The 19,235-nt window shown below is 47.0% G+C and overlaps 1 protein-coding gene across 1 annotated transcript in view; it reads right to left on the bottom strand.

Moving 5' to 3' along the window:
- Positions 1-17,984, bottom strand: part of LOC128937649 (CUB and sushi domain-containing protein 2-like) — a gene marked incomplete at its 5' end in the record, with an annotated part of 74,649 nt that extends 56,665 nt beyond the window's left edge. The window contains 8 exons of the mRNA XM_054277446.1: positions 1,491-1,678; positions 2,540-2,678; positions 5,885-6,076; positions 7,394-7,596; positions 12,054-12,180; positions 14,278-14,469; positions 15,043-15,199; positions 17,815-17,984. Coding sequence (XP_054133421.1) covers positions 1,491-1,678; positions 2,540-2,678; positions 5,885-6,076; positions 7,394-7,596; positions 12,054-12,180; positions 14,278-14,469; positions 15,043-15,199; positions 17,815-17,984 — 1,368 coding nt within the window. The remainder of the gene's footprint in view (positions 1-1,490; positions 1,679-2,539; positions 2,679-5,884; positions 6,077-7,393; positions 7,597-12,053; positions 12,181-14,277; positions 14,470-15,042; positions 15,200-17,814) is intronic.
- Positions 17,985-19,235: the final 1,251 nt, after the last annotated feature.

Here is a 19,235-nt window from a genome sequence, read left to right as displayed (position 1 = left end):
GATCGCTGAGGCTGGAAATTCCCTTCAGGACCATCGAGTCCAAGCTGCGACCCATCCCCACCCTGTCACCAGCCACAAGGACAAATCATATTTGAGATGGGGAGGAATCTCCATCTGGCACAGAGAAATCCTGGATTCCCCATCCCTGAAGTGTCCAAGGCCAGGCTGGATGGAACTGGGAGCAATCTGGGATGGTGGGATTGTTCCTGCCCATGGATGGGTTTTAAAGTCCTTTCCAACCCAAACCAGTCTGGGATTCTTTCATTTATTCCTTGGACACCTCCAGGGGTGGGGATTCCACCCTTTCCAAGGCCTGGCACCTTTTCCATGCAGAAGTTCCTGCTCATGTCCAACCTGAGCCTCCCATAGCACAACTTCAGGCTGCTCCCTCTCATCCTGTCCCTGTTCCCTGGGTGCAGAGGCCAAACCCCACCTTGCTCCACCCTCCTGGCAGGTAGATAGTGAAAAATTCTCTTCCTGCAGAGTTTAAAATCCCATTTCCACATAAAAACTCCAGAGAACACTACAGAGCTGTCAGGACTTAGATATTTTTTTCCTTCTTCTAACAGCTTTTTTTTGGGGGGGTTTTCTTTTCTTTAATTTTTTTCCCTGCCTGCAATATAATTAGAGGCTTTGATTAATCCTGCTCTTTTGTCATTTGGAAATTGCTCATTAAAGACAAGGGCTTTTCTGAGAGCAGTGGCTCTGGGAACAATTCAAGTGTGCTTAAGCATTAAATCAGGGGCTCTCAGATTTTGGGGAAGGTGTGGAAAGGAGAAACAGGAAACTGTAAAGCCCACAGGTTTTGCTTTTGCTTCTCTGCATGAAAAATCAGGTGATCCCATGGTTTCCTGTCCACAGCAGCTGCACCAGGAGATCCAAATGAATGGGGCACAAAAAGATGGGATTTTCTTTTTCCTCAGAGCATCAATTCCCTGTTTTGGAAGCCACAGATTGGTCAACCCCCACTGCTCATCACACATTTGTATCCTCAACCTTTAAATCCTGAAATCTTGGGTTCTCCTGGCTCTGTGGGGTCTTGATGTACAAATTTGGGACACTTTGAGCACCACTTTTTCTCTTTTCCTGTTTCACTCCTTTCCTCTTCACCTCCCTTTCTCCACCCTCTGCTTTGGGGATGCCAAAACACCAGAATTCCCCCTGGAAGGAGCTTTCCACAGCATCTAGAGCCTTGTTCCAAAGAGGTGGAATAATCTGGGAATAAGTAGAGGGAAAGCCCCAGGTAGCTGCTGGTGGGGTCTTGATGCACAAATTTTGGACACTTTTGAGCACCACTTTTCCAGTTTCACTCCACTCCTCTTCACCTCCCTTTCTCCACCCTCTGCTTTGGGGATGCCAAAACACAATAATTCCCCTTGGAAGGAGTTTTCCACAGCACCTAGAGCCTCTCCAGTTGTTCCAACAAGTGGAATAATGTGGGAATAAGCAGAGGGAAAGCCCCAGGTAGCTGCTGAGCCCCCAGCCCTCACCTGTGTACTCGATGACGAAGCCAGCGTTGCTGACGGAGGCGTCGCTCCGGAACGCCAGGAAAAGGCTGTTGCTGCTGCTCTCGATCCTCTCTGGCAGCTGGGAGCCATAAAAACTCCCAATCAGAGGGCTCAGGGAGTCAGGCCCATCGTAGATGTGCAGGAAATCGTAGCCAGGCTCCAGGCTGAAGCTGCAAAAGCAAAGGAGGAGAGCTTGGGGTCAGGACATATTAGTGGAGAATTCCGCGTTGATGTTCTGGGATGTGGAAACCCGGGGCAGGGACTGGCTGCTCCTGCTCCAAAATCCTGCCAGGCAGAGGAAATTCCTGCCTCTATCCATGTCTGAGGGATCCAGGAGTAGGGATGGAGTCAAGGGGTTGGGATGGGGTTGGTCTCAGAGCTGCAGCTGCTGCAGGGATTCCTGGGCTGTGCCACATCATGTTCTATTTATTTCTGGGGTGGAAGGAATGATGAATCTGACTCCATGTTCTCAGAAGGCTGATTTATTATTTTATGATACTGTATTATATTAAAGAATGCAAACTAAACTACACTAAAGAATATAGAAGGTTAAAGAGATAATAATGAAAACTCGTGACTCTCTCCAGAGTCCTGACACAGTTTGGCCCTAATTGGCCAAAGAGTGAAAACAACTCACAGCAGAATCCAATGAAACAATCACCTGTGCGTAAACAATTTCCAAACACATTCCACATGTGAGCAAAACACAGGAGAAGCAAATCAGATAAGAATTGTTTTCCTTTTTCTCTGATTCTTCTCAGAAGAATCCCGGCCAAAGGGATTTTTGGATTTTTCCAGAAAATATGTGACAATGTTCTGTCTATCAAAGAGGAACTGCAGCTGGAATAAGAGGATCTCCTCCCCAAAAAATGTCTGGGAACAGATTATCCAGGGACATGGGACAGCTCCATCAGATTCCTTCCCAAAGTTCAGACATCCACACCCAGATCCTCCCTCCCCTCTCTGTGGCCATGGCACCAAACCATGCGTCCCCTCCCCAAGGCTATGGCACCAAACCCTTGTGTACTCACACGCTGAACACCAGGGCAATGACATAGTCAGGGGACACTGTCAGCTTCCAGTCACACTCCTTCCCTGGGGGATATGGCTCTGGGTACTGTGGGGACAGGATCACCCCAGCCGGGCCCGTCAGGATCCCGCCACACGGAGCTGCAGGAAAACCACCAAGGGTGAGCCTCTTGTGAAAAATGCGTATTTTATGATCGGCTTTTTGCAAATATTCAAATGAATGTTATATGTGTTGTGTTAGGAAGTAATGCTGGATTAATCCTCTTAAGTAGTGTGTTAAATATAGTTTTAGGTTATAACAAAATGTTAAAATAGAAACTATGCTATGTAGGATACTTTTTTAAAGAAAGGACTCGCATTGAGATAGCAGCCACAGGACACCTAAATCTTTCAGAAAAAAAGAATTTATTGCCCTCTTATCAAAAGAAACTAACTTCTTCCCACCTCAAAGGTGCTGTTAGGATTCAGAGGAAGAAGCTGACACTGCCCAGACAGAATCCTGTATTTGAATGGAATTTATGCATCATGTATGAGGTGTTTGAATATGCAACAGGTTATTTTTTTTAACGGTTAATCGTTTGTTAACTGTGTCCTTTTTCAGGCTCATGCTGCCCAGAAAAGGTCCCCGGACCGTCTGTAACTCTTTGTATTTATTGTCTCATATTCTCCTAATTCAATTTGTCCAAATTATTATTAATTAATATTAATAATTATTATATAGAATAGAATTAATGTTAATTAATTCTAATTGTATTACTATTTTTATAACCATTTTATTACTATTAAACTTTTAAAATTTCAAAAACAAGTGATTGGCGTTTTTCACAATTTAGAGCACGCAGACTTCCAAAGCACCAAATGGGAAGCAGGAATGGAATAAAATAAAGGAGATGTGATAGACAGAGGGGATTGAGACAGCACAGAATCCTTGTGGGGCATTTTAGTGGGAAGTGACCCTGAGGCTCATGTAGGACATGAGGTTGTGGTGGCTCTGCCAGGTGAGGGCTCTGTCAAACACCTCAAAGAGATCTCTGGATGCCACCAGGACCTTCCTAAAATCCATAAGTGAAGAGCCAGGAGGGAGAGAGAGGGAGAAATTCCACTTTCCTGCTGCATTTATGGAAGTCCCTGTCAAGGCCTGCTCGCCCGTAACGAGGTGAAAACACGTCTGGGCCTAAATGGCTCTGTCGTGTTTACTCCACTTCCCAGCACATTAAATGCCAAGCTGATTGAAAAATCAATTATTGCTTTTTTAAGGCTCAAAGTGCCTGCTCGTGTTTCTCACCGTGGCAAAACATGACTGATATTTTTCCTGTCAGTTTTTTATTATGCAGGCTCTTTGTGAGGGCTCGGAGGTTTCCCAGATCGGCCCTCACGTATTTGGGGTGAAAGGAAGGGGGTCTGAGAGCAGATAAAGAGTGGGAAATGAACTGGGATGGGATAAAAATGATGGGATAAATCTTGGAAACATTTTCCATGAAGGAATGAGCATGTGGAATTTGATAAAGAAAAGTATCAGGTAAAACCCAGTGGGGCTTGTCTAGAAATGCCATAGTAGGGATTAGAGAGCTTTTTCAAGTCCAAAAATGGAGAAATGTCATCCTTCTGGGACACACCAGGAAACCACAGCACAGATATGGAAAATTTGGCTGAAAGTCCCCCAAAAATACCTTGGAGAAACCACCAAACTTCCCACATTTGGGATGGAATGAGAGCAGGGAGAGCACAGCCTGTGGGGAGGTCTGAGAGCAGCTACAGAGTGGGAAATGAGCTGGGATGGGATAAAAATGATGGGATAAATCTTGGAAACATTTTCCATGAAGGAGTGAGCATGTGGGATTGTCCTGTGAGCTTTGATAAAGAAAAATATCAGGAAAAATATCAGGTAAACCCCAGTGGGGCTGGTCTAGAAATGCCATAGTACCTGTTAGAGAGCTTTTTCAAGTCCAAAAATGGAGAAATGTTATCCTTCTACTGAAATCACAGTACAGATATGGAAAATTTGGCTGAAAGTCCCCCCAAAAATGCCTTGGAAGAACACACCAGCATCTCTTCTGTGCCCATTCATCCCAATTTTAACCCCAAGGGTGCCTTCCCCTCCCATACTGTAACGTCAGGGGAAAACTCTGCAGAAACTGAAATCTAAGGACTCATTTTTGAAAAGCCTGAGGGAGACAAGTGTTCAACACCCTCGGATTCCTTTGAAAATCCCACCCAGAGTCTCCAAAGGGTTTGAAGCAGGAGCTGGACCCAGCCAGTGGTGCCTGGGACTGGGAGGGATGCAGACTTCAAATGGCCCAAACCTCCCGGGGCTCTCCCAGCCTGGATTGTTTCACAGTGGTGCCACAAAGAGGGGAAAACGCATCTGAAATGCTAAATACCCCCAGTCAGCCCTAAATTTAACACTGAGTTTTCCCAGTTTAGCTCCAACTAGGCTGCCTCTCCCCCAGTTACTGATATTTCACTGATTATTCCTCCAAATCCTTTGTCACTTCATATTAAAATTGGCTGGGAAAAAAACTATAAACAATTGAAGTATAATTTGAAGTACAATTTGAAGTATTAGAAAATCAGCATTTTTAATCACAGCTGTGGAGACCTGAAGGATATTTTTTTAAAAATATTTCTTGATTTTTTAAGATGTGTGGAGTGAAATTTTATAACAGGGTTCAGGATGGATCTGTGTCCATGAATTCAGGATGTGGATCTGTGTCCATTGGTTTAGAACATGGACCTGTGTCCCTGGGCTCAGAACATGGACCTGTGTATATGGGTTCAGGACATGGATTTGTGTCCATGAATTCAGGACGTGGATCTGTGTCCATGGATTCAGGTCATGGATCTGTGTCCATGGGTTTAAAACATGGATCTGTATCCATGGGCTCAAGACAGGGATCTGTGTCCACGGAGTTAAAACAAGCATCTGTGTCCACAGATTAAGCACAGGGATCTATGTCCATGTGCCCAGGACATGGATCTGCATCCATGGGCACAGATCATGGATCTGTGTCCATGGATTCAGATGACAGATCTGTGTCCATGTGCTCAGATAATGGATCTGCATCCCTGGGCTCAGATCATGGATCTGTGTCCATGGATCCAGGTCACAGATCTGCATCCATGGGTTTAGAACATGCATCTGCATCCATGGGCTCAGAACAGGGATCTGTGTCCATGGATTCAGGACAGGGATCTGTGTCCCTGGGCCCAGAACATGGCCCTGTGTCCATGGATTCAGGACATGGATCTGTCCATGGATTCAGGTCGTGGATCTATGTTCGTGTGCCAGGACATGGCCTTGTGTCCATGGATTCAGGTCACAGATCTGTGTCTGTTTCCTTGTGTACCTGTGCAGGTGGGAGGGTCAGGCTGCCAGAAGAACCTGTTCTGGATCTGCACACAGGTGATCTGGGCCTCCCCTTGCAGGCTGTAGCCGGGGTTGCACTGGAAGGTGATGGAGTCCCCGGCCTCCCGGCTGTCCCCGCTCCGGCTCCCGTTCTGGGGGATTCCTGGGTCGTTGCAGGATGTGGCTGTGGACACTGCAGGGAATTAAAAGCACTCCTGAATATCAATGTTTATTTAACACCAGGCCTGCAGCACTGGCTGCCCTCAGGCTCTGTCCTTACCCAGACATCCAGGCCATGCCTTGTTTCCCCATCCCTCCTCCTTCAGCATCCCACAAAGTTCCCCGACACACAAAAAGTGCTTTTCCCTTTGCTCTGAGCATCTGCCACTCCAGCTGGGAAAGGCTCTGGGGACCAGCAAGTTCAAGAGCAGCACCCAGGGAGCAGCTTTGATGTAGAATTGTGCACATGGCTGTTTACTCCATCAGGCCAGACACCCACTGATCCTCCACGGTGCTTTTGGAGAGTTCTGTGCCAAGGCACATGCTGCAAAATCAACTCAGCCACCAGCACTTCACGCTTTCCCCTGAGTGCCAGAGAAATTTAGCCTCAAGATCTGTGAAGCATCAAGCCTGACCTTTCAGAAATGTGTTTGTTTCCTTTCCAGACTTGTTGCTGCCTCTCTTTGAGGTCTGAGATGTCCCCTGAGCTGGGGACAGGCAAAGCTTCGCTGCTGCCTGAGCTCAAGGTCTGCCAACAGCACATGGATTTACCAGCAGGGAAAATCCTGGAGTAATAGGAGTTTTGTGAGCTTATCCACCTCATTAAAGGTCCCAAGATCCCAAAGTGGACAGGTCTGAGCTCAGGTCTGGCTGCTTAGTCACACCTGCTGAACAAAGGCTTTGAGCAGGAGCAGTCAATAAAGCCCAGCTCCAGATCAGGAGCTTATTTCCTGCTAAGTTGATGAGAGTCTGTTACAGCCAGGCAGTTTAGAGAAAGCTGCTCTTGAAAGAGCCAGAGGAAATCCCTCTCTTTCTGTGCAGCTGGAGATAAGGAAGTTAACAGCCCAGGCTGGTCCTTCCTGGCAGGATGAGACACAAATGTGGCAAAAAAACCCCAGGATGGCACCGCTGTGCTGCGTAACACAAAGCTCTGCCTCTGTCTGGGTCATCCCAAAGCTCTGAAACCCAGCAGAAATTCTCCCCAAAATGCTGCCTTGTTCCCCCAGCCAAGCAAGACACCCTAGACAGAAAGTTATGGAAAGAAAAAACAGAAAACCCAAACTTGGGAAGATGTTTCAATGTGTCTCAGTCCAGGCAAAGTCACATCATCACTCACCCAACCACTCCCTGTTTTTATCACTCCAAAACAACTGCACAAACCTGAACATTCCATAAATATTGGAATATATCACCCTAAATAATTGAAATTAATATGTTTGCAGGGCTGAGGTTTGGTTGGGGTTTCCCTCTGGGTCTGGTCAGGTTTTTGAGGAACCCCTGCCCATCCCACCTGAGAACTGGATGGCAAAGCCCTGCTTGCTGGTGAAGAAGTCGGTGTTGAACTGCAGGATGACGGAGTTGAAGGTGCTGTGGATGTCCCCAGGCAGCCCCGAGCCGCTCATCTCCTTCAGCAGGATCCCGTTCTCCACCGGCCCGTCCCAGATCCGCAGCACGTCGTGGAACTCCTCGGTGTGGAAAACCATGAAATGGAGCCTGAGGGGCAAAAAACACCCGAAATTCAGGCCTGGAGTGTGGTTTGTGCCAAATTCAGGCAGCCAGGCTCACACAGAATGTGTTGTTTCATCTGGAATTCAGGCCTGGAGTGAGGTTTGTTGTGGTATTTTTTGAGTCTTGAATTTGACTCCATGTTTTTAGAAGGCTAATTGATTATTTTATTATATTATACAAATTATACTAAATTTTATGTTACATCATTATTATATTATATTATATTACATTATATATTATATTATATTATATTATATTATATTATATTATATTTACATGATATTATTTATATATATTTACATATGTTGATATTATATATATATAATATAATTTATATTATATTACTTATAGATTATTATTATTATTATTATTACTACTAAATATTATGTTCTATATATTATATAAATTATACTAAACTACACTAAAGAATAGAGAAAGGATAAAGACAGAAGGCTAAAGGATAAAAATGAATCTCGTGACTCTTTCCAGAGTCTGACACAGCCTGACTGTGATTGGTTATTAAGTTAAAACAATTCACACAAAACCAATGAAACAATCACCTGTTGGATAAACAATCTCTAAATTACATTCCAAAGCAGCAAAACACAGGAGAAGCAAATCAGATAATTATTGTTTTCATTTTTCTCTGAGGCTTCTCAGCTTCCCAGGAGAAGAAATCCTGGTGAAGGGATTTTTCAGACATCCCCAAATCCCACCCTGTCCTTGGGGGTGTTGTCCAAACCCTCCTGGAGCTCTTGGGAATGTGAGCATTCCCTGGGGATGGAGCAGGAGTTGATCCCATCCACTCCTGCACTCCAATCCCACCTGGACAGGAGGAATTTCCCTGTCCCTGTTTGTCACTGCCCCATTTTCCCTCTGGCACAGCAAAATCAGGCCAAGCATGGGCAACTCAACCCCAGTGTGAAACGGGGACAGAAACCTAGAAACAGAAAAAAAAACTTCTGTAAAAAATAAACCCATCAGGTGCTGTGCTGAAATCCCTGCCAGCCCACAGAGGCAAACAGGGAAGCTTTCACTTGGCTGCTTTCCCATTTATCTGGGGCAAACATAAATAAATCAGGGGAGAGACATAAAAAAAAGGGGGAGGAAAAAAAAAAAAAAAAAGAAAAAAGCCCCACTGCAAAATCCTCAGGAACAAAATGATGCCCAGAGAAGCTGGGAGAAACCAAAAGAGCTGAATCATAAATCTCCCAAGCAGAGACCTTGAGCAAAGAGAAATAAAGCCAGGCCTGAGGAAAATCAGGATGGATGGTGCAGAGCTGTTCTCCACGGCTGCCTTGCTGTGATTAGGTTTGTTCCCAGCCTTAACTGGGCCCAGTGAGCCAGAACTGCTGGGAAAAACTAAAAACTCATCCCTGGAGACCTTGGGATCAGGGGGAGGCTGCCAGGGGTTGAGCTGGGCTGGGGGGACACCCTGGAACTGCCACCAGCAGCTCCAGGGCTGCCTAAACCACCCCATTTATCTGAGAAAAAACAAATTCAGGGGGAGAACACCTGGATGATCCAGGTGATCAGGCTGGAATCTGCTGGGGTATCAGATATGGAGTTCTCTGGAGCAAATCCAGCTATTCCACATTGACATCTCAGCTTTTCCCTCAGCCTGAGGTGTGAGACCAGGCACAGCCCCTGCTGCAGCAGACAATGGAGGGGAAAGGAGTTTTATTCATGAGGGGAAAGGAGTTTTATTCCTGAGGGGAAAAGAAATTGTATTCCTGAGGGGAAAGGAATTCTATTCCTGAGGGAAAGGAATTTTATTCTTGAGGGGAAAGGAGTTTGATTCATGAGGGGAAAGGAGAAGAAATTCCATTCCTGAGGGGAAAGGAATTCTATTCCTGAGGGGAAAGGAATTTTATTCCAGAGGGAAAGGAATTTTATTCCTGAGGGGAAAGGAATTCTATTCCTGAGGGGAAAGGAATTTTATTCCAGAGGGAAAGGAATTTTATTCCTGAGGGGAAAGGAATTCTATTCCTGAGGGGAAAGGAATTTTATTCCAGAGGGAAAGGAATTTTATTCCTGAGGGGAAAGGAATTTTATTCGTGCACTCTGACAATCCCAAATATTTCTCAATTATAGGCATGGAAATGCAGTAAAAAACAAACAAAAAATCCCACAAAAAAACCCAAACCAAACCAAACCAAACAAAAAGAACCTCAAACAAACAAACAAGCACCAAAAAAAAACCCCCCAAAAAACCCCAAAAAACCCCAAACCAACAAACAAAAAAACAAACAAAAAAAACCCAAACCAACAAACCAAAACAAAAGAAACCAAACAAAAAACCCCAAACATCAACACCCAAACCAAACCAAACCCAAAACAAAACCAATAACCAAATTAGAAACTGGGGAGATTATATTTATGTAAATATAAGTGTGAGAGTGGGGAAGCTCTGCCAGTTTAGCAAGGAGCAGAGAGGAGAGCCCAGCTCTACCCTGAGTGTGAACAACCCTTGGTCCCTGTGGGTCCCTTCCAGCTCTGGGTATTTTCTCTGCTGTTTTTAGATGAAACTCTGCAAAGTGGAACCTGTCAATACCCATGAAAATGGGAATTAACAACATCAGTGGAATTTCACAACACTGGGCTCAGGGGTTGACCACAACTCTGCCATGTCTCTGTGTCCTCTGCTCCCAGCTGGGTAAGGAATTTCCATCCATTTTCCACACAACCTCCTGCTTTTCCTCCACCTTCCTCCTCACCCCCAGCCCAACCAAGGCACTCCAAGCCCCCTCTGCAAGAGCAGCCCTTTCCCTTTCATGGCTCTGAGGTGCAGACTCATTTTTCTCGCTGTCTCACCCCCCCTGCCCTTCCCCTGGTGCTGCGCAGCTACAGCTTCATTCCAAAAGCTCTGGTGATTAATTTTCATGTAAGTTATAAATGAGAGCTTTATGCAATTGTATCATGCGTGAAGAGGATTATTTTTCCAATGGATTACCATAAAAATGAAGTTGCTGGGAATGTGCTCTCTCCACTCCCCTGAGATCAGCTGTGCTGCTGCTGGGGCTGGGAGATGAAAGGGGCAGGGAGAGGGAGCTCTGATCCCTGGGAAGGGCAGGGTCACCAGGTGTGTGCGGCTCTGACACCTTCCAGAACCTTCTCCTTTCACTGCTGGCCTCTTCCAAGCCTTTGGTTGATCCCAAACCTCTGCTCATGCTTTTAGGGATTACAAGAGCAAAGTTGCTGAAGCAGCCTTTGGATAGGGGGGAAAAAGGGACTTCTCTACTCTGTCCTATAAAAACCTTTTCCAGGAGAACAAAAATAGAGGAGATTTCGAGTGGAAGCTGCCTGTGCAGGGATTCAGCTGTTTTTGCTGTGCTTTTCCTCCTCTGCTCACACCCAAGCCCATCCATTATTGAGCCATTCTGAAGGGCAGCGCTAATGGAGGGAATTTCTGCATGAAATAAAAATGTGAAAACACCAGGCCAAACCTGCCTCCAGCAGAACTCCACGGGCTAAAAGCAGCACAGAGCTCACCCTGAGGGCCAGGCTGTGCTGGGATGGGTGCTGAGGCAGCAGGGAGGAGAAAATGGGATGGAGAGGGAAGGAATTCAGGATGGAACAGCAATGGGCTTGGGGTGAGCCAGGAATGGCTGAGAAGCACTGGGAACTCTGATGGGAGAGGATTACTACTACTATTATTATTATTATTATTATTATTATTATTATTATTACTACTACTACTACTACTATTATTTATCATTATCATCATTATTATTATTGTTGTTGTTATTCAGAACTTTTAAGGTGCATTTCTCCCCCTCAAATCCCACTCAGTCAAAGCTTGGCTTGCCCAAATATTCCAGTTTTTTTGTGGGTTTTGGCCAGCCTGGAATCCCTGGGAACACCCAGGGCAGCCCTGAAGGGTTTGGCAAACATCACTCAGGGGGTGGTGGGGCAGAAGTGAAGGATCAGGGAGAAGGAATTCCCTGGATTCTGGGACATTCCCTGTGATTTCCTACAACACCCCCATTCCAGGATTGTGTGGCCATTCAGCACTTTTGGGATGTTCCTCATTGATCTGGTGGAAAAAAGGGTTTGATTCTGGATGCATCCCATTAAGGAGAGGGGTGGGAAGCTGTCCATGGGCACCAAAGCTCATCTGGGATGTCTGAGCTCAGGAACACCATGGGCAGGACCAGGACATGGTCTGGTGTCACCACCCAGGGCTGAAAACAGAGGAGCAGTGATGCCTCTGGGGGCTCTGAGCAACCTGGGAAATAAACCCCATAAATCCTCAATCCCATCCTAAACCATTCCCTGATTCTGGAACCAACGCAGTGACTTCTCCCTGCTCGTCCCTCAGCTTCTCCCTCCTTTGCTTTATTTAATTTTTGATCTTTGTTTCTGCGAGAAATCCGTGGGGATTTTTTTGAAAAAACCAGCTCCAAGTGGGAAAGAAGCCAAACCACAGGAGCCCAGCTCACCCAATGGTGCACCCAGGCTCTGCCTCGATGGTCCAGATGCAGTTGAGGTTGTGGTCGTAGGGAGTTGGGTATCCTGGAGAAAGGATCCGTCCCGAGGTCTCTCCTCTGATTGTCCCTCCACACTCAGCTGGAACAAAAATATTTATGGGGTTAGGGAGGAGATTTGTGGCTTTCTGTGGCTCTTGCTTGGCAACAAGCTCACCCTGCAACAGAGATTATTCCTGGCTTTTTCCAGGGATTCTAAAAGCTTACAAAGATGAAGGGAATTGTTGAATTCAGCTGAGTTATCAGAGTTATTCTGAATTTCTGAACACCTGGCAAAGCTTCCCTGCACCTTTCTGAATCTCCAGGGAGCAAAAGCAGAGCCTGTCAGGATCCTGATTCCCTGCTCCACACGTGGGGGTGAAGGAGCTCTGCTCCTCTGCTTGGATTCATCAGAAAATGAAGGATAAGAAGCCAAAGAACTTGTAAATGTCGCTGTAAATGAACTGCAAAGAATGTGAGGATTTGGAGTAATTTCCATAACATATCCATTCAAATTCTGTAATTTTCATTTTTTTCCGTTTTCTTTCATTTCTTTTTAATTTCCACACGCTCAGACACGGCCTCATATCCAACACACGAAGAGCAAACAGGCTGAAGGTTAAGAAAACGCACAAATGGCGGAGATTTATCTTTTTACATCAATAAATGAGGCTGAAATCCCAGCCAAGGACTGGCCCTGCCTCCTGGGAGAGGGAACACGGAGTGCCAGGGGCTGAGCACATCCCTGGGTGTGCAGATCTCCCAGGGGACTCGGTGTCCAACAACTCCCCCATGTCCTGGGCATGGCAGGACGGGAATCAGCAATCAGCCCCATTCATTTAACACACAGAACCCCAAAGCGGAATTTGGAAGAGCTGCAGGTGAAAAGGGAACTCTGCAAAGGGAATTGAAATGTCTGGGGACGGGATCAGGTGTCAGGCAGCTCTGAAATAAAACTGGCTCTGAGCTGTCACACAGGACACACGTTGGTGTCACTATCAGGAGGTGGCACTCACTTCAACATGTCCAGAGTGAAAGGACAAGGCTGGAACAGCACAAGGAAGCAAAAATCCCTTGTCAAATGTGGGTTTAGGGCAGAGGGTTTCATGTTAGAGCTGCTTCAGGTGCTCTCTGTCTCATACAGGAGCCTCACCACGTTAATTAGTGGAGATGGGCAATTAACAGCAGAGTTAATGTCCATGGATCAGCAAAGGGTGGTCAGGGTGGGGAATCCAATTTCCTGGAGGTGCAGGAGGTGTCTCCATCTTGAGATGCCTCACAGAGGAGCCTCACCGCAACTTAATTAGTGCAGATGCAATTAACAGGAGAGTTAATGTCACATGGATGAGCAAAGCAGGGACAGAAGGTGGCCAGGGAGTGGGATCCAAGGAAATCACTTCCAGGAAGTTTTTCCATCTCAAGGACCCTCACCACAGACAACTTAATTAGTGCAGATGCAATTAACAGCAGAGTTAATGTCAATGGATCAGCAAAGCGTGGTCAGGGCATGGAATCCACAAGGAAATAATTTCATGGAATCCACAAGGAAAGAATTTCCTGGAGGTTTTGGAGGAGCAGGAGGTGTCTCCACCTTGAGATGCCTCACAGAGGATCCTCACCACAACTTAATTAGCGTAGATGGGAGTAATTAATAGCAGAGTTAATGTCAATGGATCAGCAAAGCTAGGACAAAAAAATGGTCAGGGTAGGACCATTTTTTGTAGGGTAGGGTGTGGGACCAAGGGTGTTCAGGGTGTGTGATCCAAATCTCGGTCTGGAGAGTGCTGGAGGAGCAGGAGGTGTCTCCATCTCGAGGACCCTCACCACACACAACTCAATTAGTGCAGATGCAATTAACAGCAGAGTTCATGTCAGTGGATCAGCAAAGCAGGGACCAAGGATGTTCAGGGTGTGGGATGCCAGGAAATCTCTCCTGGAGAAGGAGGAAGGAGAAGGGGAAGGAGGAGGAGGAGGAGGAGGAGGAGAAGGAGGAGAAAGAGGAGAAGGAGGAGAAAGAGGAGAAGGAGGAGAAGGAGGAGAAGGAGAAGGAGGAGGAGAAGAGAAGGAGGAGGAGGAGGAGGAGGAGAAAAAGGAGGAAAAGAAAGAGAAGGAGGAGGAGAAGGAGGAGGAGAATAAGGAGGAGAATGAGGAGGAGAATAAGGAGAAGAAGGAGAAGGAGAAGGAGGAGAAGGTGTCTCACCCACACAGGTCGGCAGGGGCCGGTCCCAGGCTCTCCTCTCCCCAGTCAGGCACACCAGCACCCTGGTGCCTCTCAGGGTGTAGCCAGGGTCACAGCTGAAGGACACTGAGCTGCCAGCAAAGTGTCCCTCGTCGTGCACCTTGTACCCAAACTGGGGCACGCCGGGGTCCTCGCACTTGATGAGCTCAAAACCTGCACAGGGAGCAAGGGCAGCTGTTGGCAGCAGGGATTTCACAGCCAGGAGGGTCTCACACAAAGCCACGGTGGGGTTTTCTTCTTACAATGATTTGTTGGGGAGCAAAGGGGCCATTCGGAAATCAGAAGGGTTTTAATTAATGTTGGAGTTTTGATCTGGATTTCGGGATCGCTACAGGCTTGACAGGAATAGTTTGATCAGATCCCAGGGAACAGGGACAGGGGAAGAGGAAACAGCCTTGACCCGTGCCAGGGGAGGTCAGGTTGGACACCAGCAGGAATTTCTGCATGGAAAGGGTTGGAAGGGGCTGCCCAGGGAGGTTTGGAGTGCCCATCCCTGGAGGTGTCCAAGGAACAGCTGCATGTGGCACTCAGTGACAAGCTGGGGATCAGGCACAGCTTGGACTGGGTGGGCTTGGAGGGCTTTCCCACCCTCAATAATCCTGGGATGCTGTGCTCTCCCACACTCCAACTCCACTTTGGGTACAAGATCACCCCAGAAAGGACTCTTTGCTCATGTGCAACACAAAACCACAAAAATACACCTTGACCTGTGGGATTGGAACTCACTGGAGAACTGCAGCTCGAAGCCCTTGCTGGTGTTGGCAGGGTCAGTGATGAACTCCAGCCACATGGAGCTGGAGGTGCTGTTGATGCTGGTGCCCAGCAGCTCCGAGCGGCTGAAGGTGCCCAGCAGCCGGGCAGAGCTGTTGGTGCCATCGTAGACCTAGGAGGGACAACAAATCCAGCCTGGAAAAGCCATTCCTGGGATCAAACCATCACTGCCCAGAGGGGCTCTGGCTGCTCCTGGATCCCTGGAAGTCTCCAAGGCCAGGCTGGATGGGGCTTGGAACAACCTGGGACAGTGGAAGGTGTCCCTGCCCGTGGATGATCCTTAAGGTCCCTTCCCACCCAAACCATTCCAGGATTTCCTTAAGGTCCCTTCCCACCCAAACAATTCCAGGATTTCCTTAAGGTCCCTTCCCACCCAAACCATTCCAGGATTTCCTTAAGGTCCCTTCCCACCCAAACAATTCCAGGATTTCCTTAAGGTCCCTTCCCACCCAAACCATTCCAGGATTTCCTTAAGGTCCCTTCCCACCCAAACCATTCCAGGATCTCCTTAAGGTCCCTTCCCACACAAACCATTCCAGGATCTCCTTAAGGTCCCTTCCCACCCAAACCATTCCAGGATCTCCTTAAGGTCCCTTCCCACACAAACCATTCCAGGATCTCCTTAAGGTCCCTTCCCACCCAAACCATTCCAGGATTTCCTTAAGGTCCCGTCCCACCCAAACCATTCCAGGATCTCCTTAAGGTCCCTTCCCACCCAAACCATTCCAGGATTTCCTTAAGGTCCCGTCCCACCCAAACCATTCCAGGATTTCCTTAAGGTCCCTTCCCACCCAAACCATTCCAGGATCTCCTTAAGGTCCCGTCCCACCCAAACCATTCCAGGATTTCTCTGCAGTTTCACTGAGCTCCAGAATAGAGAAATGATGAGGAATTCATCCCACCTAGTCCCTGATCTGCTCACAGCAACACCCTGGGTTTGTCCTTTGGGGTTTTTTTTTGGGAAGAACCAGCAGCTCCTGATAAATGCCCTCATTTGGGGTCACCTCAAATTAAGGAATTTGCTCCTGGCACTGAGCTGATCCTGAGTATTGGAGGGAAAAGGGAAGGAAAGAACCAACCCACTCTGAATTCCAGCTTCAGGCTGGAAAAGCAACTCCAACCCTCCAGGATTTGTCCTACAGGTGATCCAGGAGTGGTTCCTGGATCCACAAGTGCAAACAGGGACAAATCCTTCAGGCAATGTGAGCTGAGATCCAGGGATATCAAACTAAAAGTCTGATTTGATGGAACTCCACAGTGCTGCCCACCTGAGGAGCAGCATTTCCACCCTGGAGGATCTGCACCCTCCTCCTCAGCCCTAATTTACTCTGCACACTGGGCTGCATCTCCTCAACTCTCTTTCCCAAGGAGCAGCTGCTAAAAAATCCACATTTTTCCCCCAGACTGACTCAGAGATGAGCCTTGATTTAAGAAAAACACAAATGGGGGTTTTTTCTTCCTTTTGTGAGGACCAAGAGCAGCTCCTCACCAGTGGAGATCGATAGGAACTTTCCTCAGATGAGCAGCTGATGACAAACCTGCTGAGAAAATGTAATTCCTCTGACAAGGAGTACATTCCTTGCATTAACAGGAAATCTTTCTCCCTTTCCAGTCATTTGTGAGCTGGAAACGTGGATTACGCCTCTCCTGGAGTGTGACACTTCAATGAGGACAGAGGATTCTTGGGAAGATGGCTCAGCACATCCTTGCAATATTAATGCCTCCTTCAAAACCATTCCTTTGGTTAATATAAAAAAAAACTCAGCCTGGATTTGTCTCCTTCTCCACAGAGTCCTGGAGCTTGAATAATCTCAGAAGAGTCTGGAGTTCTGCATTTCAATCAGCCCCTTTTTTGGGGACAAACCAGCCTTGATTCTTCAAAGCACTGAAATAATGCTGAAACCCTAACTATTCTGATGGAGGAGGAGTTTTTCTTGTGCAATTCCAGAGGTGAGAGCTGAATTTTAGCTGGTATAGGGGAAATTTGGGCTTCCAAACTGCCATGGGAATCACTGGGATGACACAGAGGTCGCTTCCACCTAATCCCACCAAAATTTTAGAACCTTTCTGGTGGATGAGGAGTTTTCCCTGTGCAATTCCAGAGGTGAGAGCTGAGGTTTAGCTGGTCTGGGGGAAACCTGGCATTCCAAACTGCCATGGGAATCACTGGCATGACACAGAGGTCGCTTCCACCAAATCCCACCAAAATTTTAGAGCCTTTCTGATGGATGAGGAGTTTTTACTGCGCAATTCCACAGGTGAGAGCTGAGGTTTAGCTGGTCTGGGGGAAATCTGAGCTTCCAAACTGCCATGGAATCAGTCCATGGCATTGGGATGACACAGGTCACTCCCACCTAATCCCATGAGAATTTTAGAGCCTTTCTGGTGGATGAGGAGTTTTCCCTGTGCAATTCCACAGGTGAGAGCTGAAGTTTAGCTGGTCTAGGAGAAATCTGACCTTGCAAACTGCCATGGCAATCACTCCATGGCACTGGGATGACACAGAGATCATTCCCACCTAATCCCACCAAAATTTTAGAGCCTTTCTGATGGAGGAGGAGCTTTCCCTGTGCAGTTCCAGAGGTGAGAGCGGAGGTTTAGCTGGTCTGGGAGAAATCTGCCATGGCAATCCCTCCATGGCACTGGGATGACAAAGAGGTCACCTAATCCCACCAGAATTTTAGAGCATTTAGAGGTGTTGCTCTCCACTGCCCGAGCCAGAATTACCTTGAGGACATCTCCTGCCTCCAGCTCGAAGGTCCTGGCTTTCAGCTGGATGCCCTTGCCAGGCTGGCTCTGGATGGAGTAGATGCACTCGTGGTTGTTGTTGTAGTTCAGGGGGTAGTTGGGCGACAGCAGCACACCCTGGGTGCCCGTCACCGAGGAGCCACACTCAGCTGCAGCGAGACACAAAGGCACATTTCAGTGACCCCACGCGTCTGCTGGCCACAGCACACATGCAGGAGGCGCCTCTGAAGGCCACAGCCGCTCAGCCCCTCCTGCAGCAGCAAGGAGAGGGCTTTTCCCTGTTGGTATTCACTACAACCTGTTGTTATTTACCACAACCATATCTCTACAACCTGCTGGTGTTCACTACAACCTGTTAGTATTCACTACAACCTGTTGGTATTCAGTACAACCTCTTGTTACTCACCAGAACCTGTTGGTATTCACTACAACCTCTTGTAACTCACTACAACCTGCTGATATTCACTACAACCTCTTGTTACTCACTACAACCTGCTGGTATTCACTACAACATGCTGGTATTCCCTACAACCTGTTGTTATTCACTACAACCTCCTGTTACTCACTACAACCTGTTTTTATTCGCTACAATCTGTTAGTATTCACTATAACCTCTTGTTACCCACTACAACCTGTTGGTATTCACTACAACCTGTTGGCATTTACTACAACCTCTTGTTACTCACTACAACCTGCTGGCATTTACTACAACCTCTTGTTACTCGCTATGACCTGTTGTTATTCACTACAACCTGTTGTTGGTCACTACAACCTGCACACTGTCGCCTTTCCCATCAAATTTTCCTAGCCAGGCTTCTCTCCTCTTTCAGAATCTGTGTAAATGTAAATCTGGGGGGAATTTGGGGAGGAATCTGTGTAAATTTAAATCTCTGTGAATCTCTGTGAAATGTGAGTGGATCTGTGAGAAATCTGTGGGAAGTTGGGGGATCTGTGTGAATCTGTGGAGAATCTGTAGGAATTTGGGTGAATCTGTATAAACGTAAATCTGTGTGAAGCTCTGTGAAATCTGTGTGGATCTTTGGGAATTTGGGGGGAATTTGGGGGAATCTGTGGGGGATCTGTGGGGAATCTGTGTAAATGTAAATGTGTGTGAATCTCTGTGAAATCTGTGTGGATCTGTGGGAAATCTGGAGGAATCTGGGTGAATCTGTAGGGGATCTGTGTAAATGTGTGTGAAGCTCTGTGAAATTTATGTGGATCCGTGAGAAGTCTGTGGGAATCCGGGCGAGATCTGTGAGTAATCTGTGCAAATATAAATCTGTGTGAATCTCTGTGACATCTGCATGGATCTGCAGAAAATCTGTGGGAAATGGATATAAATCCGTACGAATCTGTATGAATTTGTGTAGATCTGCTCAGAACAACCCCACGCTGAGGAT

The sequence above is a fragment of the Melozone crissalis genome, unplaced genomic scaffold (genome assembly GCF_028551555.1).
Source record: "Melozone crissalis strain CALT ecotype California unplaced genomic scaffold, PUWL_Pcris_2 ptg000020l_1, whole genome shotgun sequence".
In the NCBI taxonomy this organism is placed as follows: Eukaryota; Metazoa; Chordata; class Aves; order Passeriformes; family Passerellidae; genus Melozone; species Melozone crissalis.
The sequence above is the reverse complement of the archived record's forward strand: the minus strand, read 5'-3'. Positions and strand labels throughout refer to the sequence as shown.